Source organism: Mesoplodon densirostris, chromosome 1 (assembly GCF_025265405.1).
Source record: "Mesoplodon densirostris isolate mMesDen1 chromosome 1, mMesDen1 primary haplotype, whole genome shotgun sequence".
Lineage (NCBI taxonomy): Eukaryota > Metazoa > Chordata > Mammalia > Artiodactyla > Ziphiidae > Mesoplodon > Mesoplodon densirostris.
In genome coordinates, this window is record NC_082661.1 from 92935456 (window position 1) to 92960447 (window position 24992).

General features: G+C 37.2%; 1 protein-coding gene across 3 annotated transcripts in view; it reads left to right on the forward strand.

Annotated features, from left to right (window-relative positions):
- INTU (inturned planar cell polarity protein) overlaps positions 1-24992 on the forward strand; it is an 82825-nt gene that overhangs the window by 16778 nt on the left and 41055 nt on the right. For all 3 annotated transcript variants that reach the window (XM_060105778.1, XM_060105757.1, XM_060105768.1), the window contains exons 2-3: positions 6350-6888; positions 17534-17619. In XM_060105778.1, coding sequence (XP_059961761.1) covers positions 6864-6888; positions 17534-17619 — 111 coding nt within the window. In that variant the 5' untranslated portion in view covers positions 6350-6863. The remainder of the gene's footprint in view (positions 1-6349; positions 6889-17533; positions 17620-24992) is intronic.

The following is a 24992-nucleotide window of genomic DNA, read 5'->3' on the forward strand; positions in this document are numbered from 1 at the left end:
GAACGCCCACAAGAAGCAATGAAGACCCAACGCAGCCAAAAATTAATTAATTAATTAATTTAAAAAAAACTTTAAAAAATATTTTATTTTGGAATACATTTAGATTTACAGAAAAGTTGAAAAGATAGTACAGAGAATTCATGTAAATTCTTCACCCAGTTTTTCTCTGATGTTAACCTTTTACACAAATAGGGTACATTTTTCAAAACTAAGAAATTAACATTACTATAATACTGTTAACTAAACTCTAGACTTTATTCAAATTTCACCATTCCCCTACTTATGTCCTTTTTCTGTTCCTGGATCCAATCCAGGGTATCATATGGCATTTAGTCATCACATCTCCTTAAGTCTCCTCTGGTCTGCAGTAGTTTCTCAGTCCTTCCTTGTTTTTCATAACCTTGATCACTTGGTTAAGGTGATGTCTACCAGGTTTCTTCACTGTGAAGTCGCTGTTTTTCATTTTCCATACTCTTTTCTTTGAAAGCATGTCACTGAGTCCAGTCTACACTAAAGAGGAGGAAAGATTAAGCTCCATCTCCTGGAGTGAAGAGTGTCTATATATAATATTAATTTCATTATTAATAAATAGTTACAATGAAAAGTTGGCGGTTTTGTTTTATTGTTGTTTTTAATACACCCCCTCCATTCTAATAGAACCAGTTTGAGAGTACAGTCTTTCCAACTCTGTTAAACTTTCTGATACGTTAATCAGTTATGCTCTTGATGTTTTTCTAAATAGGAAGTAATCACCTGTAGTAGGAATAAGGAACCTTTTGGGAATCCTGAACTGTGGCCTTAAAGGCAGTATCTAGTTTTGGTTCATATCTTACCAGCACTTAGCCTGGAATCTAGTAAATAGAGATCATTGGAGGCATCTTCATTTATTGCTAGGGGTTGGAAAAGTGCAGAAGTACAGGAGGTATATCTAATAAAGGTGTAAGTTTCTCTCCAGTTCTGACTGTGGTGCAAGAGGATGGGAACTGTCATTTATTTGGCCTTTACCATGCCAGGCACATTATTTTATTTGCTGTTGATAACAGCCCTGTGAGGTAGCTATAATCTGTTTTCTGGAAAAGGAAACCTAAAGCTTAGAAAAGTGAAAATCTCAATAGAACAGTGTTTGAACCAAGGTCTGTGACCTCTCGGGTCATTTTCTTTTTACTATATGTTTTGTCTTCTTTTTCAGTTTCCTATGTTCATTTCCTTGTCTTTATTCCTGTCTCTTTTCTCCCTTCTTTTAATTTCTCCCTTTTTAAAAAAATTTCTTCTGCTTAAAGTGAAATATTTTTTAAATAGCTTAAGAAAGTGGATCTCATTCTTTGCTGGTAGAAATGTGAATTGGTATAGTCTTAGGGTAAAGACACCTATCTATCTATCTATCTATCTATCTATACCCCTACATAAAAGAATGGTTACTGTATTGTTGTCCATAGGGGCAAAAAAAAAAAAAAAAAAAAATGAACACAAAGCTTATCAGTAGGTGAGTGACCAAATGTGCTACATCCCTCATGCTACATCCCTTAATGTAGCCATTAGAGGTTTTTAAATTGTTTTTTTAGTGATAAATGATAAAGGGGTGTGTGTGTGTGTGCGTGTGTGTGTATAGATTCCACTCACTTTTTCAAAACAAACAGTAACAAATAACCCTATATATGTTTTATATGATTATAAGAACACAGATTAAAAAAGAATTTTTATTGAAGTATAGTTGATTTACGATGTTTGTTTTTGGTATACAGCAAAGTGATTCAGTTATACATATATATCTATATTGTTTTTCATATACTTTTCCATTATGCTTTATCACAGGATATTGAATATATCAGTAGTTCCCTGTGCTATACAGTAGGACCTTGTTGTTTAGAACACAGATTTTTAACATGTCAGTGAAAGGTAGGAAGGGAGAATGACATGTATGATAATTACGTGCCCATTTATATAAAATGAGTCTGTGCTTATGTGTGCATGAAAGTACAGTCACCAACTAGAAATCTAGTCAACACCAGTTCTTTCCTCTCCCTCATCATCGCATCTAATCAGTCTCAACATCCTGGTGATTTTCAAGCATTTCTCAAATGTTTTTCCTACTTTCCATTTCCTCTACAATTGCCTTAGTTATCATCTTTGGTTGGACTACGGAAACAGCCCCCTAAATGGCCTCTTATCTTTTTTTTATAATTAATTAATTAATTAATTTTTGGCTGCATTGGGTCTTTGCTGCTGCATGGGCTTTCTCTAGTTGCGGCGAGTGGGAGCTACTCTTAGTTGTGCACAGGCTTCTCATTGTGGTGGCTTCTCTTGTGAAGCATGGGCTCTAGGGCGTGGGCTTCAGTAGTTGTGGCACACGGGCTTAGTTGCTCCACGACGTGTGGGACCTTCCCTGACCAGGGCTCGAACCCGTGTCCCGTCAATTGGCAGGCAGATTCTCAACCACTGCGCCACCAGGGAAGCCCCTGGCCTCTTATCTTGAATCTTGTCCACCTCAATTCCTTCTTCTATTGTCCTGTCAAAGTAGATCTATTCAGGGATTTCTAACATGTAAACCCCTCTACCTAAAACTCTTCACTGATGCTCTCTTACCTACACAACAAAACCCAAACCCTTTGCCAGGGTCCAAAAGGGCTTGCAAAATTACAACTTGCAAAATTAGACTTCTCCTCTCATTCCCTACCTCACCAGCTCCACTCTGGCAACCGCAGATGAGCTTTAGTTATCCACATAGGCCATGGGGACTACCCCTCAAGGCCTTTGCTTGTGCTGGTACTTCTGCTTGGGATTCTCTTCTTGTCTTCCCCCTCAGCTCCCCAAGCCCTCCTCCCCAGACAGTTGCTTTAAAACTCACCTCTGGGGTCTCCTCTGCCAGAAGTCTCCCTTGACCTCATCCTCAACCCCAGGCTAAGCTGGATGACCTCTCTTTTGCACCTACCATGTGTATTGTCATGAATTCCTTCTCAGTTTCTCTTCCCCACTAGACAAGGGAAGGAACTGAGGTTTTCATCTTTGTAATTCCAGTACTGTCCACCATGCCTGGCACTGTTTATTTGTTCCACAACTGAATGCCACCCCCTGTGGCACCTCCACCTGCAGGGATCTTTAAATCATAACCAAAAAGTGGTTTCGCATTCATATTTTAGAGAATAAGTGACTTCCCTGGTGGTCCAGTGGTTAAGACTCTGCACTTCCACTGCAGGGGTCCCGGGTTTGATCCCGGGAGCTAAGATCCTGTGTGCCACACCACACTGCCCCCCCCCAAAAAAAGTATAAATTCCAAGTTTTAGAGAATTAGGTGAACCATCTTCATGTTTAGCAGAGAGGGAAAAATGTTTCTTTGGTGTCACATATCTCTCATACAAATGACAGACCAGATTAAAAGGGTGAGATTATAAAGCAAGTAAATTTCATTCATTTTCTAATTAATATATATCTTCATAAGTAATTGTGTTTAATTATGGTATTTTCATTGTGCCATTTTATTTTATTTTTTAATTAATTAATTAATCTTTTGGCTGCGTCGGGTCTTAGTTGTGGCAGGCGGGAATTTTTGTTGCGATGTGCAGGCTCTTCCTTGTACTACGTGGGCTTCTCTCTAGTTGTAGCATGTGGGCTCCAGAGCATGTGGGCTCTGTAGTTGTGGTACACGGTCTCTCTAGTTGTGGCATGTGGGCTTAGTTGCCCTGTGGCATGTGGGATCTTAGTTCCCCGACCAGGGATTGAACCAGCGTCCCCTGCATTACAAGACGGATTCTTTTTTTTTTTTATTACATATTTATTGGAGTATAATTGCTCTACAATGGTGTGTTAGTTTCTGCTTTATAACAAAGTGAATCAGTTATACATATACATATGTTCCCATATCTCTTCCCTCTTGCATCTCCCTCCCTCCCACCCTCCCTATCCCACCCCTCCAGGTGGTCACAAAGCACTGAGCTGATCTCCCTGTGCTATGTGGCTGCTTCCCACTAGCTATCTACCTTATGTTTGGTAGTGTATATATGTCCATGCCACTCTCTCGCTTTGTCACAGCTTACCCTTCCCCCTCCCCATAACCTCAAGTCCATTCTCTAGTAGGTCTGTGTCTTTATTCCTGTCTTACCCCTAGGTTCTTCATGACATTTTCTTTTTTTTTTCTTAAATTCCATATATATGTGTTAGCATACGGTATTTGTCTTTCTCTTTCTGACTTACTTCACTCTGTATGACAGACTCTAGGTCTATCCACCTCATTACAAATAGCTCAGTTTCGTTTCTTTTTATGGCTGAGTAATATTCCATTGTATATATGTGCCACATCTTCTTTATCCATTCATCCGATGATGGACACTTAGGTTGTTTCCATCTCCGGGCTATTGTAAATAGAGCTGCAATGAACATTTTGGTGCATGACTCTTTTTGAATTATAGTTTTTTCAGGGTATATGCCCAGTAGTGGGATTGCTGGGTCATATGGTAGTTCTATTTTTAGTTTTTTAAGGAACCTCCATACTGTTCTCCATAGTGGCTGTACCAATTCACATTCCCACCAGCAGTACAAGAGTGTTCCCTTTTCTCCATACCCTCTCCAGCATTTATTGTTTGTTAATTTTTTGTTGATGGCCATTCTGACTGGTGTGAGATGATATCTCATTGTAGTTTTGATTTGCATTTCTGTAATGATTAATGATGTTGAGCATTCTTTCATGTGTTTGTTGGCAGTCTGTATATCTTCTTTGGAGAAATATCTATTTAGGTCTTCTGCCCATTTTTGGATTGGGTTGTTAGTTTTTTTGTTATTGAGCTGCATGAGCTGCTTATAAATTTTGGAGATTAATCCTTTGTCAGTTGCTTCATTTGCTAATATTTTCTCCCATTCTGAGGGTTGTACAAGATGGATTCTTAATCACTGGACCACCAGGGAAGTCCCTGTGCCATTTTAAATTATGGTACATTGTTATCTAAATTTTTTATGGTGGGGACACAGTTATTTAGACTCATCAGAGTAAAACTACAGAGATATTAAATACTGATTTCTGCAGGTACAGACAGATATGTCAAAACAACTGATATGGTGAATAATCCACAGTAAGTAGTGCTAAGTGCCTAAAATGATTCCACACACTGGGAACCAGCAACTGCCAAAGAAATGTTAGTTTTGATATCTGGGGATAGTTATGCCTTTTTTTTTTTAACCATTCATATATAGTTGAAAATTCTATGTTAATTACCAACTACAGACCAGCATAGTGGTTAGTTTCTGATTAATAGAATAGTGCATTTTTTGGATGAATTTTCACAGTATTTAGAAAGAAACACTTGACTTTTAAGTTAAAAAGAGCCAGGATTGCTAATAAACACTGCAGAAAACAGATGTCTTCTAACCGATTGAATGATTAGAACACAAATTATATCGTGCCAGGATATTACAGCTCATGTTTCTGAAAAGTCTCTCCACATGTTAGTTCTTCCACTGTAACCAGTTTTGCTTTAAAGAATAGCAGTTTGAAAGGTAAACTGTTTGTAACATTGAACAGGGTAGAGTTTGTGGTTAGGTCTGTTACCCTAAGATGGGTATTTTTGTTTTTTAATGCTCTTTGAATCATTTTAATAAAAATAATTTTGTGTTTTTCAATGGCCTACTTCCCAGTTAAAAGTTTTTTATAATCACATGATGAATCATGTAATGTGTGGTTTACTTTTCTTACTACAATTATTCATTAAAAGGAATTTTATGAAATTATAGGCTACAGAAGTGATTATTATTAACTGTGATTACAAACTATTTGTTTTCAGCAAAGATTTTAGTTCGTGGTGGGTAAATGTTCCTTTTTTGAAAACTTATTATATAAACAAAATCTTTTAATACTGGTAGGCTTTCACTTTTGTTTTAACATGTCAGCCATGCTGAATAATTTCTTTGCACATAGGATATTTTTATGTGCAACTTCTGAATGTCTCACATCTGTGTATATAATTGTATAATCAACTACTAATGTAAATCATTGTCCAGTGAAATTGTCTAAAGTGAACAGTAACCACACAGGGACTGAATTAAATTTAAAAAACAAAATAGAACCTTAGATTCTAGAAGGGGGCCATCTCTTTTTTAATTTTTCTTTTCTATCACTATGCCATTTTGATTCCATCTCCTCCAGCCCCAGTTCTTCAAGGCTCTACAAAAAGCATTCTACAGGAAATAATGTTGATGCTCACAATAAATTAGAATCAGTGAGGAGACTCTGAAATAATCAAAGAACTTTCACCCTTCCCATCTCCCCGCACCTCAACCCCTACCCTCACCTGCCTGCCGGAAAGGCATAACTGTTTTTCCCATGTTTGGCTGCGATTTAGATTATCTTTTCTCTTTTTCACAGTGACCTGGAGCCTGAGTGGCTGGACAGTGTGCAGAAGAATGGAGAGCTATTTTATTTGGAGTTGAGTGAGGATGAAGAAGAAAGCCTTCTTCCTGAGACACCTACTGTGAACCATGTCAGGTTCAGCGAAAACGAGATTATTATTGAAGAGGATGATTACAAAGAAGGAAAAAAGTATGAACCCAAACTCAAGCGGTTTACCAAGATTTTAAAAAGTAAAAAACTTTTACCCAAGCGCTATAATAAAAAAAATAGCAATGCCAGTGGGCCAGTATCCATTCTAAAGCATCAGTCCAATCAGAAAACAGGAGTTGTTGTCCAACAGCGGTACAAAGATGTGAACGTTTACGTGAACCCCAAAAAGCTAACTGTCACAAAAGCCAAAGAGCAGCTCAAGCTTCTGGAAGTACTGATTGGGATTATCCATCAGACCAAGTGGAGCTGGAGAAGAAGTGGAAAACAGGGCAGTGGAGAGAAGCTTGTGGTCCATGGCCTGCTGCCAGGAGGATCTGCTATGAAGAGTGGTCAGATATTAATTGGTAAGTCCTGCTGGTCCTTGTTTTCAGGGTTAATGGTTGATGATGCTTTGTGAGGAAAGTGATCAAAACAGAATTATACCCAGTGTCTCAACCAATTAAGGGCTGCCTGACGATATTTGGGACAGTAGTGAAATTGGAAGGATTGTGTACTGCAATGCACAGCATTCTTAAGACGAGCACTTTAGTGCATTGAATACACATGTGTGCCTTGTTAGGCCAGGGAACATCTTAACTAATTTTCAAGTTTTTATATAACTTTATTTCATCTTGGTTTTCTTTGCTGACAAGAAAAAGAAAAGTTGACTGTACAGTGATAATTTAGGTTTGAATGACCTATATCCAATAACATGATACAAAAATATATAATTTATGAATAAAAATACTTTAAAATTGTATGCTTGCACTTAAGTGCCCCGGGTTCTTGGAGTAGTTTTAAACTGTTTCCTATGGCATATATAGCAACATTGGTGTTATACGTAAATTTCCTTTTAAGGGTGCTTGTCATAAAATATCCCACCAATTTTGAGGGGAAAATAAGAAATCCACAGGTTATTCTGAATATATGTTAAGATGAGCATTTTGTGTTGCTGATACATTTTAAGCTGTTGGGTATGTTTGAGTTAGTAGCAAAGATAGATTAGTTACCTAGAGATTGATTAGTTACCTAGAGATAGATTAGTTACCCAGAGATAGGTTAGTTACCCAGAGATAGATTCATTACCCAGAGATAGATTCATTACCCAGAGATAGGTTAGTTACCCAGAGATAGGTTAGCTACCTAGAGATAGACTAGTTACCCAGAGATAGACTAGTTACCTAGAGATAGACTAGTTACCCAGAGATAGACTAGTTACCTAGAGATAGACTAGTTACCCACAGATAGATTAGTTACCCAGAGATAGGTTAGTTACCCAGAGATAGATTCATTACCCAGAGGTAGGTTAGTTACCCAGAGATAGGTTAGTTACCTAGAGATAGACTAGTTACCCAGAGATAGATTAGTTACCTAGAGATAGACTAGTTACCCACAGATAGATTAGTTACCCAGAGATAGGTTAGTTACCTAGAGATAGACTAGTTACCTAGAGATAGATTATTTACCTAAAGATAGATTAGTTAAAGATGAGGATATTTTGTTAACAAAACTTACAGGTAGTAACAGTTCTCCAAGCTGATGGTCTTAAGTTGACCCAACCTGAGAGATTTTGATGAAGGAACTTTTATAGATTCTTTAGAAACATTTCAAAATATTTCTTTAAGTCCAAATTTTTTGTTTGTTCATTGATTCATTAGATAATTTTTTGAGCACCTGCTAAATGCCAGGAGCACGAAGATTACTCTAATGATCCAGTTACTCCTCCTAAGGAGCTCATGCTATAGTGGAGCTCATGTAGGGTCAGAAATAAGCAGACAGTTTCCCACAGTGTGATAAGTGCCATGATAAGGGTTTGCAGGGAGGAACCCTGTAGGAAGGGCATCTGTGCAAAGCGTGTATTCCACATGGTTGCAACAAGATCTCCACATTCTCTTCTTACAGTGTGATATTGATACTCCTCCCATGGAGAGTTATGGTATGTGTGTGTGTTTCTGTGCCCCACTGCCCTGGCCTTGAATCTGGGTGGGTCTGTGACCACAGCTTAATGGGTACTGTACACACAGACTTAAGAAGTGGGCTTATAAAAGGGGATGCACCCTCTGCCTGTCCCCATTCTGGGAGGAAGGCCAGGCCACATGAAGAGGCCCTGAGTCGTAGCATTCTGGCTGATAGCCCCAGCTGAGGCCCCAGCCACGCTCAGGAACAGCCATCAGACGTGAGTGAAGAAGACGTCCCGGTAACTCCTGCCCCAACCATCTGGCTGCAGCTACACAAGGAACCCTGAGTGATAACCTCAGCTGAGCCCCATCGACCCCAGAACCGGGAGAGACAATAAATGATGGTGGTTGTTTCTTTCGTTTTTTTTTTTTAATTGAGATATAATTGACGTATTACATTACATTAGTTTCATGCGTACACCATAATGATTTTATATTTGTTTATCCTCCGAAATGATCACTGCAGTAAGTCTAGTTAACATCCATCTCCACACATAGTTACAAAGGATGGCTGTCGTTTGAAGCTACTGAGTTTTTTGGGTGATTGCTTATGCAGTAATAGGTAACTGGAACAGGAGCTAATGCATACTTACATTCTCTCAGGTCCTCACCTTCCTTTTTTGTCAAGTTACAGAATTGGACCAAAATATCTCTAAGGTTTGTTCTGTTAGTTCTGTCAAAGGAGACCAGAATTCCTGCTTATGAAATCCGGCCTGGTTGTTGCCCACCACCATAACTGTATGATCCCACATACTGGGAAACCTCGGCTACACATTCTCTTTATACTCACCTGGGGCTTCTGCTTGGAATGCCTATTTGGACCGAGTTATAGACAGATCTCTAAAATTCTTTTTACCCTTTTCTCTTGAAACCTAACAGAGTGGTGGTTATGACCAATGAGCCTCCTATTCCATATTTCCTTTCCCCTGATACTCCAGTCTGCTGAACCTTCTAGGAATGGCAGTTACCTCTGGCCATGATCTTTGCACCATCTGTATGGGAGGAAAGAGAATGAACCAGAGAGAGGAAAACTACCAGGGTGGTCCTACTGTTTATCGTTAAAATAATTTAAAGATACACAAGATGCTAGTAGTCTACCTTTTAACCTGAGTGAGGTAACATGGATGCGTTCACTTTGTGATAATTCATTGCATTGTACTACAATTTATGCACTTTCCTGCATGTGTATTAAATAGCAATAAAAAGTTAGAAAAATGAGGCTCATGAGTTCAATTTTGTAATAGAAAAGATTATGATTTACTAATAAGTAGAAAAGGAAATTTGTCAGAATAAAATGATTATTTCATCTTTGATGCGAGGCAAAATGGTTGGCTCATAATAAGCCCTCAAAAACATTTACTGAATGAATGAATAAACCATATAAAAAGAATACATGCAGGGAAAACAATTAGAAGTTAATATCAATACAGCAAAATGCTAATAGTGTTGGATTAGGGTGGGGGCATTATGGATAATTATTATTTCTACTTTTCTAAGTTTTTAATTTTATGATTATGTTCCATATTTTTTAATTTTATAATTTTGGGACTAAAGAATGGATGATTTTTTTTTCAGCATTAATTTTTTAAAAATTCTCTGAGCAGTCACAGGTGTTAAGCTTATAAATAATGAATATTACCTTATGCCCCTTAGAGCAGAGATATAAATCGCTGTTAGGAAAGAGACTTCCTCCTTGAATACTTCATCGAGCAGATGCTCTTGTTTATCAAGATCAGAAATCCTATTCCAAGTTGGGTATGTGTTCATACCCATTTGCAAGAATGGACGATTTTAATGTCATGGTGGGTTTGCTAATCGCACAAGGTGCTTCTGTGGTGGTAATTTCTCACTTGCTTCTTTCATAGTGACATTTCACACTGCAGTCACCCCACAGGCAGGAAGATCATGAACGCTTTGTCCTGGTCAGTGCAGTTTGCTGGGGTGACTTCTGCTGTTGTCTGGCTGGAGGGTGACCCACTGTTGACTGAAGTCCCTTGACCAGCACAGTGAGATGGGTGACTCTTCTTTCCATTTACGACAGCAGAACTCTGTTCTATTCTCATTCTTCTTTGCTGGATTCTTGGGGGTCTTGCTACCTTTTTTGGTGCCATTTTTGCTGTTCCTGCTGCCAAGGGCTTGCATGTTTATTTTTTATATTTCTATTTTTGTGTTTCTGTTAAAGTTTGACAGTTGATAGCTCCTGGACTATCTGTAGCCAGCCACTGACTCAGTTCAGAACAAATAGAAGTTCCCCTTTTATCTACATCCTAGAAACTGCATATCATCTCAGTGATTTATTTTTGTCTTCAAGATTACCCATTTTTTGGTCATTTTAAACTAGATGTTTTTTTAAGGATTGGGAAGGCTTGGGTTAGAGAAATTACACATTGATATTCTTTTTTTAAAATTAATTATTTATTTTGGCTGTGCTGGGTCTTTGTTGTGGCATGCAAACTCTTAGTTGCGGCATGCATGCGACATCTAGTTCCCCAACCAGGGATCGATTTCAGACCCCCCCCCTGCATTGGGAGCATGGAGTTGTACCCACTGGACCACCAGGAAAGTCCCCACATTAATATTCTAGACACACATACCCCTGGAAACTTTTTCTGATGAAGAATAAACAAAGTTTTTATTTCAAGCTCTTTTTGTGTCAACTTCTAATGTTCTCACCTGTGATCACTAAATAGATTTGTTTTGTATAATATTTGTGCTAAGTTTCTCTTTTAAATTTTAAAAAATTTTGGAAGTATTTTTGGATTTACTTTTAACAATCATTTTAATTGAGGTATGACCCATAATATGCACAAATCTTAAATGTATACTCAGTAAATTTTGACATATGTATGTCCCTGTGTAACTACCACCCAGGTCAAGATATAGAATGTTTTTGGTACCCAGAAGGCTCCATGGTACATCCTCCTAGTCAGTACCCCCTCCCAAAGGTAATCTTTTAAAAGTCAGAACTTTTCTATCAACAGAGTTGATTTTGCCTCTTCTTGAACTTCGTGTATATGAAAGTATATTGTGTGTATTCTCTTGTTTCTATTATATTTTCTTTAGTTTATAATCTATGAGAAATATCCATGTTCTCACTATGTAGTATTTCGTTGTATGAATACATACTATTTATTTTTCCATTCCACTGTTGATGGACATTTTGGTTATTTCCAATTAAAATATCTGAAGTGCTCTTTTGAAAAGACAGATTTGATTTTTATGAACACATAACGTATGGTTTTATTCTCTAATATTTTGCAGACTATTACTTGGTATACATTTTTATTTTCTCCTGTAATAGGTATAACATTTTGATATTCTTAATGAAAATAACTCTACTTGTTTGTCTCTCCTCTCGCACGTCATTTTTTCTCCATACTTTTCCCCATGGTACTTGAACCACTAGTAAAGGAAAGACACTGAAGCAGTGTGTTCACTGGAAAGACAGAATTTTAGAGTTTTTAGGCCTTTGTTGAGAGCGTCTGGTTGTTACTTCCCCCTACAGATGAGCACCAAAGGAATCACATGACTTACCCGAGAGCAGACAGCCAGTCAGTGATAAATCTGAGACCCATGGGTTGTGAATTACACTCACAGAGCTCTTTCACTTGCCAGGTTGCTCACTTGAATGGGTGGAGAAAGTGCCAAAAGATTTCTCTTTGAAATGAAAATGAAAAGAAATGATTTAATCCTTTCAAAATGTAATTGGGAAATAAGTGTTAAACTACCACAATGTACTGTTTAACCCAGTTAATTCATTCTGAGACATTTGTCCTAAAGAAGTAATCTAAGACATATCTGCAAACCGCAGCCAGCAGATCAAATCAGGCCCACCACCCATTTTTGTACAGTCAGCAACCAAGAATGGTTTTAACCTTTTTCAATAGTTTTTAAAAAAAATCAAAAGAGTGATATTTTATGACATATGAAAATTATATGAAATTCAGATATCAGTGTTCATAAATAACATGTTACTGGAACACAGCCACATTCATTTGTTTATTGCTGCTTTCAAGCTACAATGTCAGAGTTGAGGAGTTGCGACAAAGGCCATATGGCCTGCAGAGCCTAAAATATTTACTGATCTGACCCTTTACAGAAAAAGTTTGCTGACGCTAGATGTAAAAACAGGAAAAGCTATGTGCACGAAAGCATTTATTTGAGCATTTTTTAGTAATAATAAAAAGCATGAAAATGTCAAACCAAGGATCTGGTTATTTAAATTATAATTTAATAAAATTTGTATGTTATTTGACTATTAAAATTGTAATTCTAAAAACTGTATACCGGCATAAAAATTCTTATTACTTGAGAAGTTTAAAAGGAAAAAAATCCTTGATGCCTCATTTGTGTGAACAAAGGTAAAGACTAAAAATAATTTGCAGAAACAATCATGGCTATAGTTCCATTAATAATTTATAGTTATCAATAATTTTTACAACATTTCTGCAATATTATTTTCTATTTTAATGAGAAATAAAAACCTGGCACTAGTTTCTTATCCATCATCTTCAGAGAATGTGATGTTTTACTTAATATTCTGAATGGTAGTTACAGTAGATGAGCTACACTTATTCAAGGAATTCTAAAATGGTAGGTTGGGAGGGACCTTAATTTTCTCTGGTTTATTGCTTACATGGTATAGTTGAGGGATTGATATTGAAGTTAAAAAAATACAATAATTTTTATTCTCTCAAAACTTAAGAATTTGTCAGTAAATGCATTAACTTGAATGTATAAAATGGCAGTATGTAACTATGTTTCAAAAACCAGATGCTTTCCCCTCTGAAGTCAAATTCAGCTTAATTTAAATGATCTAGTTATTTATTTATGTACATTTGTTTATTTATTTTTGGCTGTGTTGGTTCTTCGTTGCTGTGTGCGGGCTTTCTCTAGTTGCTGTGCGGGGACTTTCCCTAGTTGCCGTGAGCGGGGCCTACTGTTCGTTGTGGCGCGCAGGCTTCTCATTGCAGTGGCTTCTCTTGTTGTGGAGCACAGGCTCTAGGCACACGGGCTTCAGTAGTTGTGGCATACAGGCTTCAGTAGTTGTGGCTCGTGGGCTCTAGAGCTCAGGCTCAGTAGTTGTGGCACACGAACTTAGTTGCTCCGTGGCATGTAGGATCTTCTCGGACCAGGGCTCAAACATGTGTCCCCTGCATTGGCAGGCAGATTCTTAACCACTGCGCCACCAGGGAAGTCCCTAAATGATCCATTTAAATGCACCATCTGATCCCACCCCACTGTCTCACACCTATTTCCCAGTCCTCTTGTATGTAAATACCAGCTTCTAACAAGACTGATTTATTCTTTTTCCAGTTACTGCCAAGTGTACCTTGTATATCCTTCTATTCTTTAGCATTCATGGTCCCTGGCTCTCACTTGGTGCTTAGCCAAAGTTGCTTTGTTCTGTTAAGCGGGTATATTAATTTTGTATTGCTGCTATGACAAAGTACCACAAACTTAGTGATTTAAAGCAGCACAAATATATCATCTTGCAGTTCTGGAGGTCAGAAGTCTAAAACCATCTTCCTGCACTAAAATCAATGTATTCACAAGGCTGCATTCCTTCTGGAGGCCGCAGGGGAGAACCCCTTTCCTTGGCCAGCTGCTGGAGGCCACCTGCATTCGTTGCCTTGTGGTCCCTTCATCTTCAAAGCCAGCAGCATAGTATCTTCATGTCTCTCTCTGACTGTGGTTTTCCTGCCTCCTTCCTATAAAGACCCTGTGATTACATTGGGCTCATTTGGATAATCTCCCAATCTCAAGATCCTTAACTTAATTACATCTGAAAAATCTCTTTAGCTATGTAAAGTAACATATTCACAGATTTCAGAGATTAGGATGTGGACATTTTTGGAGGACAGTTATTCTGCCTACCACAGTGTGTGTGAGTTTTAATTTTTTTCTCTTTGCAGTAGTAATAATATATGCTTATGGTAGACCATTTAGAAAATGTAATTAAACAAAACAAAGAAAAAGCCCAATCAATCACCCAAAGGGATTTACTTAAGCATTTTGATAAACTGATCTCCCCCTTTATGTTTTATTTGATTCTTGAACGAAATCTCTTGATAAACTTGATAAATTTTCCCTCTTACTTCTACCCATCAATAATTCTCAGACTATTTCTTATTTAACGATTCAAATCAATTCATGCAGTTCATTTCCTTTCAGCCTTTCAGTCACCTCACAGAGGTGCTCAGAAAAATGTGAGGAAAGCAAGTATCTGGAAAATGAGAAGTGGATGTACCATTTCTTTTATAGAAAGAGACAATTTTCTACTAAACGTTTAAAAATATTGTGTATATACTACACTTGTTCTAAAATTTATTTTCATATCTTTTGTGATGATACATGTCTCCTATTTTTAGAGGTTTGTTGGACATGATGCTTTTAGATGATACTTCCTATAACACTCAGCTACAGAACTATATTCATTAGGGTTTGGAGGGGGAAAAAAGAGTCATTTGGGACATTATCCAATGGAGTTTTAGTTTAAAGGAGAAAGGTTTAACTCTTTTCACTATTTAGGTGTCCTGAGGATAGAATAATCTATAGACAGTAGAACTCATGGTTGGTACGGTCCAGAAGGGGTTTTGTTTTATCAATACATCAGTACTTCTATATTGTGTTCACCTCCCTCCCTCCCAATCTCTCTCTCTCTTTCTCTCTCCCTCCCTCCTTTTTTAAAATGTTTATTTATTTATTTATCTATTTATTTGGTTGCACCAGGTCTTAGTTGCAGCAGGTGGGCTCCTTAGTTGTGGCATATGAACTCTTAGTTGCAGCATGCATGTGGGATCTTGTTCCCTGACCAGGGATTGAACCCCGGCCCCCTGCATTGGGAGCGCGGAGTCTTAACCACTGTGCCACCAGGGAAGTCCCCTTCCTTCCTTTTTAAAATCACGATAGCTATAAATAATTTGATATAGTACACTTGTTTAATCTCTTATTTAAAAATAATTAGGGGAGTATGTTGCTTTTTCATTTTTCCAAGTTGAATTGAAGTTGGAAGCTTATTTTAGTTTGCAAGTTCTTACTCTTTTCTTCCAGTTTGATTGAGATATAATTGACATACAGCACTGAGTTTAAGGCGTACAGCATAACGATTTGACTTACATACATCATGAAATGATGACCACAGTAAGTTTAGTGAACCACCATCATCTCATATAGATACAAAATTAGAGAAATAGAAAAAAAATTTTTCCTTGTGATGAGAACTCAAGATTTACTCTCTTAACACCTTTGTTATATAACAGACAACAGTGTTAATTATATTGATCATGTTGTACATTACATTCCTAGTACTTATTTATCTTATAACTGGAAGTTTGTACCTTTTGACCACCTTCATCCAATTCCCCTCTTCTCTCCTCCCCCACCTCTGGTAACCACAAATCCAATTTCTTTTCTGTGAGTTTGTTTGTTTATTTTGGAAGTATAATTGACCTACCACCCTATGTTAGTTCCTGTTACACAACGTAGTGATTCGATATTTCTATACATTTCAAAATTCTTTTAAGAAAAGTTGCCAGGTTGCTCAAAGTGCTGCAACAGCGGACCATCATATAAGGCTTGGTGCCCAAACCTGAGGAACTCTCAACTGAATAGCATCTCTTGAGCATTTGAACCTAGTGTAGGTCATTGCAGGCTTTCAGAGGGCTGGCCTAAGAAACTCATGCTCACTCTGCGCTTAACCTCTTTCCCATATGATAGATATCAGGGAGAGCAAGGAATGAAGGGATGGGGGGGTGTGAGGAATAGCAGTAGCTAAAGTAATGGCAGTTTCACCTGTTCCCCAACCCTCATTCCCACAGGGCATCATGAAAAGGGCCAGGTGACCCCTACACACATAGTGGGTTGCATTAAAGGACAGGAACTTGGAGCTTAGGGAACATAAATCTTTTATAAAGAACAATTATTAACAATAAGATGTTGTTAATATATCTTATACAGTATTTTTTTATTGTTATTATACTGTACATTTGCTCTGGAGGGAGATACTATCTCATCCAAAGCTATTCGCTATACAGACAATCTTGAAAAGATAATCCAGAACACAGACTTTCAGTGCCTTGGCTTTTAAGATATACAAAAATATGAGAGACCAATGGAGAATTGTCTACCAACACTATTTTGTCTATATATATCAATATATATTTATTATCTGTCTTCCCCAAAGAGTATTAAGCTCCATGTGAGTAGAGGTTTTTGTCTGTTTTGTTCTATTCTCTATCTGCAGTGCCTAGAACAGTGCCTGGCATACAGCAGATGCTCAATAAGTATTTGTTGGATAAACTAATGAATGGATGAGTATGAATTATTTAATCAATTTCCTAATGATGGGAATGAGGAGAAAAAAATAACCTTGGTATGTGTATTTCTATTAATATACTCACTGGTGTTTAGATATTACCTTTATGTTGTGAAAGTAAATTTCCATTTTAACACTGATCTTTATTAAAGCCACCTGATTTGATAATATACACATTTAAAGAAAAGCCATGGAAAAGAAGATTTTTTACCAAAACATGCTCTAGGTTTTATTGAGGTTGGGGGCTTTTGAAACAAAGACATGTGTAGGCACATATCAGTAATAACAGTGAATGCGCAGCATATTGAGTTATGATATACCACATGGATTTAATTAAAATTTCAGCTGAATTTTTTTTACTGTGAGTCTAAGTGGTTAGATTCAATTTTGTTAAGTGCAATATTTGGCTACAGATTTTCCATTTGTCCCTTGGGTTTATGTAATTCTCCCAATTGTATCAAAAATGAGAATATTCATCTCTTTAAATATTCATAGGTTGTATTAAGTTATGGTGCAATGTTGGGCTGCGTTATAGTTTAAGAAAGAGTGGGGTGGGAGATTAGTTCTGCCTGCCACTAATGAGCTTTATAACCTTGAACAAGTCCCTGAATGTCTGTACCACATTTTCCATTGTACTTTGAAGATCAGAATAGATGCTTTTTAATGTTCCAATTCTAGATCTTTTTCAGTTTTGGATACTCACACAACTGTCTTTTATTGTGATTCTGTTTTCAGGTGATGTCCTTGTTGCCGTGAATGATGTAGATGTGACCTCTGAGAACATAGAGAGAGTTCTGTCTTGCATTCCTGGACCTATGCAGGTGTGGACATTCTTTTTCTGTGCTTTATGATGAATTACATGAAATAAGTGTTTGTGCTATCTTCTTTTTATGAAATTCTGAAAATAGTCATGTATAATGGGTGAGTTATACTTACATGCTAGGATATTTTTAAAATTTTAGCTCTTAGAGATTGTTCCAAAAAGAGAGAGAAATATCTACAAGAACAATAATAAAAACATACATAATGACCAACTTGCCATTTTAAGTACCATACCTACTGATGAAAATCCAATTCCTAGAAAAGCCATTTAAAATAGTCATGGAATTTTCTATTTTCTGACTTAGTAAAATCATAATTGCTATAAAGTTTTTTATTGTGGTTTTGTTTATTTTAAAAGCTATACTATTTTCTTGATCTTTTTTTTTCTTTTTTGTTATCTAGTTTAGCCTTACTCCTGAGCTTTTAGTTAGCTACTTAATGAATTATTTTTCATTCCTTGTAGGTAAAAATAAATCTCTTTCATAATAAGTTATTTTGATTCTCTAAGCATTGACATATTGTATTACAGATGACATTTTTATGTCATTAGATGTATTTTTTCTTTTTTAGTTTTGTTTTTTTAATTTAATTTAATTTATTTTTTTATACAGCAGGTTCTTATTAGTCATCAGTTTTATACACATCAGTGTATACATGTCAATCCCAATCTCCCAATTCATCACACCACCAGCACCACCCCCTGCTGCTTTCCCCGCTCGGTGTCCATACGTTTATTCTCTACATCTGTGTCTCAACTTCTGCCCTGCAAACTGGTTCATCTGTACCATTTTTCTAGGTTCCACATACATGCGTTAATATACGGTATTTGTTTTTCTCTTTCTGACTTACTTCACTCTGTATGACAGTCTCTAGATCCATCCACAATTAGATGTATTTTTAAAATGCTATACCTCCTGTTTAAGAATGTTCTGCTCTTGTTATCATCAGGAATTGGCTTTCTCTCTTTCGAGGGGTAGGGAGGGTGATATGTTTTACACAGGTTAGAGACTCCATCAGGCAGTGAGAGGATGAAGCAATCTTCAGATTGATCACGATGAAGAACAGAATGCCTGATAAATCAGAATCATATCTGCATCTGATTTGAGATTCTGAAATAATAGGACCCATTATGAAATTTCTTGTTTTCTAAGAAAAAAGACTCCTGTTATGTTCACTTCCTTCTCTTAACACACACACACACACACACACAGATGCTCTGTAAATTTAGCTATCTTCGGAAATGCAAAATGAAAATGCTAGAATGAGTATGGTAGCCAGTGACTAGCAATGTCTAGGAGTGGATAGAGAGATGGAGATGGAGGTTGGGTGCTGTTTGAAATAATAACAATCAGGCGGACATAGTGCTTCAGTAGGGTGTGCTAGTATCCCCTTTAGTTGCTAGATGAGGGGAGGAATAGGGGCGGGCCAAGGTACTAGGGCACCTTAAGGGGTCCAGACAGCAGCTACTTGCCAGTCAATAATGAAGAATCACAGTATTTTAATGACTGAAACAGTGTCACCCAAGTAAACTGGCTGCGTATCAGCCCTGAGTGAGGGCTCCTCCTTTCTTGCCTATGTCAGTGGCAGGTGTCCTGTCAGTACTACCAAAGTTCAACCACATCTGTTCTGTCTTCAAAAAAAGAATTATGTTTCCAGTGGAGTCACATTATACTTATATTTAATTAACATTTGCAAATTCAGCTATGCACACTTGGCAGAAAAAGAAGAAAAAGAAATAATGATTTAAATATTTTTGGACCAATTTCACCCACCATTTCCATGTCCTCATTAAGCATGAAATAGCAGTGTATCTGCTGTCTGCCTGGTTTGCCTTTACAACTGCATTAAATGTGGTTCTGTGCTTAAACATACACACACACACACACACACACACACACATAAATATATGTATTTGTATATATATTTATATTTATTTTATATATATATATGTATATATATATTTTTAACAACATGGCTCTTAAGTGCCAATTCTTACATCTTGTGCCAAAATGAGGAAACGGCAATTTGTTTTAAAGATGGAAGAAAAACTGTTGTGAGTTGGAATTAGCCTATTGAGAGAGTATGTTGTACTCCAGCACGGCCTTGCCTTCGTACTGCAATTTCAAGGGGATTTTGACTATATACAACTTGAGAATTGGGAAGGGAACTAGTGTTTGTATGTGCCAGCAAGTGTGTCAGTGCTTTGCTAATAGCATTCCCTTTGATAATTTCATTTGTTCCCCATAACAATCTGTAAGAATCTGATAATTTGTATTCCTATTTTATACATGAGAAAAAAAACATCTGAGAGAGAGTTAATGATTTGTCCAAGGGTGCAGAATTAATAACTCAGAGCTAGAACTGAAACTGACCCCAGAGCCTGATCCTCCCATTTCACACACAACCTGGGTGGATCTTTGTGTCTGCATCCCCTTGTTCTTGTTGGGCCAGAACTAACTGCAGTGGATTTGTCTCAGAAAAAGCTGTTCTACCTAGTTTGTATCTATGGCATTTGAAACCGTTATGCAAGCAATAAGGGGAGAGGAATGCTGACTTATAAAGAAAACCTTAGCAGACTTAACATTTAAATTTGGAAATAGCCAACAGTAACATTTTAAACTTAGACTATAAAAATAGCCTGAAAGCCTTCTTGTCATCCAATAGAAGATACCCTGGAGGAGAGTATAATGTGGTAGAAAGGTCACTGAGAAGGAGGGCAGATATCTATTTTAAACCTCGCTCTGAGCAAGTTTCCAAACTCTTCTGGGTTTCAGTTTCCTCATTTATAATCAGAGGGGATTTGAGAGAATAAATCTCTGAGTCCCATTCCAACTCTACAGTTCTGAGTTTGAATTTTAAATAAGTTCTGTTATAAATAGTTTCAGAACACCAGGATGAAATCCAGAGGCAAAGCCTATATACCCCATGAGGCACAAAGAACCCAAATCATTTCTTTTAAAACCAGGTTTTAAGATTCTTCAAAACAATTATCTTAGATTCTTCAAAAATGTTAATGTCATGAAAGAAAAAAAAGGCTGGACAACTGTTTTAGACTAAGACAGGCTGAACTAACATACAACCAGATGCAGTGACTAATCCTTTATTGATCCTGTAGTGCAGTTAGGAACAGCTGTATTGAGATATTTGGGGAAATTTGAATACAACCTTTACTAGAGAATAGTATTGTGTTTAATATTAAAATTCTTAAGTGTCATAATTGTATTTAGTTTTGTATCCTTAGGAGACATGGACTAAAGTACTTAGCAATGAAGCATTAAAATAGCTGCAAATAATTCTCAGGTAGTTCAGGCAAACATTTTTTTTAAATAGAGGGTGAGGATGGAAAGAGAGGGGAGTCACACAAGCGAGAAGAGCGGGAGGAAGCAAATGTGGCAAAATGTTAAAAACTGCTAAAACTGCGTGAGAAATATATGCATAATCATACACTTGTTGCAACTTTCCGTAGGTTTAACATTTTTTGAATAAAAAGTTGTGGGTTTAAAAAAAATGTTTTAAAAATTCAAAATGACAAGAACAAAGGTGCAAGTACTTTTCTAATTACTGACTTTTGTGACCTTGACCTGTTGTCACAGCTCTGTTCACTCATTTATTCCACAAGCACACAATGATGCAGTTATACCATCCCCTCCCCTGGCTTGATCAGGAAACTTGGGTCCAAACATTGCAGTTGACCGGGATTGATTGCATTAAGCCCTGGGCCATCACCGGGTTTCCTGGAACTTTGGAGGAAACCAACTCCTTTTCTGGGAGATCGGCCTGCAGAACATTCATCTTAGACTCTCATCTTTCAAGTACTTCTTAGGCCTAGGAGAGAGGAGAAAGGGCTTCTTAAAGGAGATGACACTTGAGTAGAATGTTTTAACTTTTATTATTTCTTTGTTCCACAAAAAGTGGTGCTCATATATGTTGTGGAAAGATTAGGAAATAGGCAAATTTTTAAAAAGTATTTGTAAGTGTTTTTTTTATTCTCAGAACCCAGAAGTAACCAGCTATGTCAATGTTTTAAAAAAGAAGACTGATGTAATCAGATTTGCATTTAGGAATATATCCCTCTGGATGGGACTGGAGGTTGGGAAACCAGGTGGTCAGCTTTCCAGTAGTTCAGAAGAGAAGGGGTGAAGGCCTGAGCAAAGGCCTTGGCTGTGGATATGGAGAAAAAGGAGTAGATTAGATTTAAAGTATGTGGAAAGTAAAGAGGACAGTACTTCCTGCAGGAGAGAGTGGAGTCCAAGGTGCCTTCCAAGTTTTGTCTTGAGTAATCTTGTGAGATCACCCGAAAGAGGAGGATTGAGGAGAGAGAATTTGCTGAGCCATGTAGACTCAATTCCTTCAGAGTTTTGACTAAAGAATATTCAGAGCATCTGCCAGACAAAGGAGAAAAGATCAGACACATGGAGAGCAATGAAGATGTTGTGAGAGAGAGTGCAGACCGTGGGGCAGAAGTGAGAGTGTGGTCTGGCTCTGGAGCTGCTTCAGATTCTGACAGCCTCCCCAGGTCCCATGTGTGAAGAGGATGGCATGGTAGCTAATGGGGAAAAAGGGTCGGTTGGTTGGTTTGGCGGAGGCTGAAGAGACATTGCTTGTCACGTGGGGTGGGTTGGAGGTGGGAGTAGAGAGAGGATATAATTAAAGCAACAAGGTTTTGGAAGTGGTGAGTTATAGAGAGCATATCCTTAGACCTGAGGTAAGACATCATCTCCTGAACTGAGGGGCCAGGGGGGCTGCTGAGGAAAGAAAGGATGGGCAAATTGCACAAATAAGAAAACCTTTTGAGGGAGACAGGAGATGATGAAACTTGTCACCAGTTAATGTCCATAGAGGAACAACAGAAAACCCTTTTTATAAGAAGCCTCATATAAACCCAACAGAAAAACCCTCTTTGTAAGAAACTTCATATGAACTCTTATAAAAACCTTTTTTTATAAGAAGCTATAAACTATCTTATATCAGATGCTTAATAAAAGTTTTTTCCTATAAAACGCATAATATCCTTAATATTTACATATATCAACCCCTTTTTAAAAATGGCACTAAACTCTTAATTTGCTTATCTGTCTTACCCATTTATCATTTTATCAAGACAATCAGATTTCCTGACATTTATAGCTACTTAACATGTAAGCTTTTCAGAATGTCTTGTTAAAGTGTAGTTATCTTTGCGTTATGGAGCCAACTTTACTTAAATCAGAAGAATGGTGGCTAAAATAGTTCCTTAAAGAATGTTAATGGATGGTTCTGTGGTTTGTGTATTTGTCTGAGTTTTTGTCATGCTGGGGAAAAAGGTTCTTGCCCCACAGAAAAGAAGTTCTGTTGTTTGCCAAGTGTAGCATTAAAGTTAGTTTTCAAGTGTGTCATTCTTCACCAAGCATAACAAACCAGTCTTAAATTTTAGGTTGCTGTTGCTGCCTAAAGTAAAATTGGTAAATTTTTATTTTAAGTCTACCAACTCATTTCCTTTTGTCATTCTTGGTGAGTCATACCCTATCTTTTGACCTTTCCACCCACAAGAATCTCAGCTGGAGAACATGCCCTCCCTTCTTTCTCTTCGGACACATATTTCTTTCTCTTCGGACCACTGGGGCACACAGCTCTCGTAGACGTTCCAGCCGATGCAGCCCGCCTCTGTGACACCTGGTCCCCTAGGATGTCGCTCATCTCCTGCTTCCTATAGTCAGATTTCTCACCCTCTACTCCATTCATATACCTAGTTCCTCCCCAAAGCCCAGTGCTGGGGACAATCTTCAAAGCTCCCCTCTATACCGGTACAAAGTCTGCACTCGGGATTTCCCCCAATTCGAAAGATTTCTCACATTCCCAAGGAACACCGTCAAAGACTCCCATATATTTTCTTTTGGACACTCCTAAATCCTCATTCTCAAATGAAAGAACCCCCTGAGCTCCAAGCCATTTTTACTTCATCGGATCCTTGTTCAAGGATTTAATATATTTATGCTTATGTTTATATTTTTACTTATGTATACATATATTGAGCATTACCCACTAGAACAGATGCCATCCTCAGAACATAGTCTTTCAGGCCATATAATGCTTCCACGTTGCTTGTTTGGGTCAAAACCTCACACCAAATAGTCTTTTTCACATATTTCTAAGATTATTTTGGAAACAGTGTCTCTTCATCTCTCCTCACCTTATCCTTATATTAATTTTCCTCAGATCTTGATTGTTCTCATATAGGATCTCTAACTTTTTATGTTTTTGTTTAGCTTACTTAATATTTTCCCCCCAAATATACTAGTGTTCTATTAGCCTTTTTAGATACAGTGTTCTAATAATACCAAGGGCCCATTTTTCAACATCAAGTTTATAGAAAACATTAAAAATTAGTAAAGGTTGATCTTTTCCATTTGGAATAGTAAATGTTTTGTAAAGAAACATGATTGTTTGGCCTCAGAAAAATTTCATGAGGAACTTCTCCCTTCCTACTCTGTAGTCATGACCTGGTTCATCTTAACTCTGAATATATATATATATATATATTGATGAATTTAGACTTCATGTCTCTTTTCTACTTGTTAATAAAATACAATCTGAAACTTATTTTTTAAAATTATTTATTTATTTATTTATCTGGCCACGCCAGGTCTTAGTTGCAGCACGCAGGATCTTTAGTTGCAGCATGCGGAATCTTTAGTTGCAGCATGTGGAATCTTTAGTTGATATGCGGGATCTTTTAGTTTCAGCATGCAGGCTCTTAGTTGCTGCATGTGGGATCTAGTTCCCTGACCAGGGATTGAACCTGGGCCCCCTGCATTGGGAGCATGAAGTCTTAACCGCTGGACCACCAGGGAAGTCCCAGAAACTTATTTTAGAAAATATGTTTATTTAACTAAATTCACTTTAGGTAGACAAAGATAACTTAGTGCCTCTGAAGTGCCAGGCAGCCACAGAAAAGCAAAATTGAATACAACCATAAATAGTCACTCTTTGCCAACCAAAAAAAAGTATATCTAGATATTTCTTCATTTGAAAGCTTTTATTCATCAGGATAGATTTATTTTACAGTATAACACTAACAATAGTTAGATGGGCTGATGGGATTATGAATGAATTTTTAAAAATAATATTCTTAGCATTTTTGATAAAAATGTATAAATATGTAAGGCTTATTTTTTAAAGGAGTGATAGTAATATATTCATATTTATCATATAGTTAAAGTTGGCCTTGAAAATAGTACCTCTTTTAATAAATTATTAAAAATAGGTATTGTTTATTATTGTCTTGATAATAATTTTTAAATGTTTCCTCTCAAAATGCAACTTACTGCATACAAACAATTTTATCTTCTTTTAAATATTGACATTTCCTTTTTCCCCCGTTTTTTGAGGTATG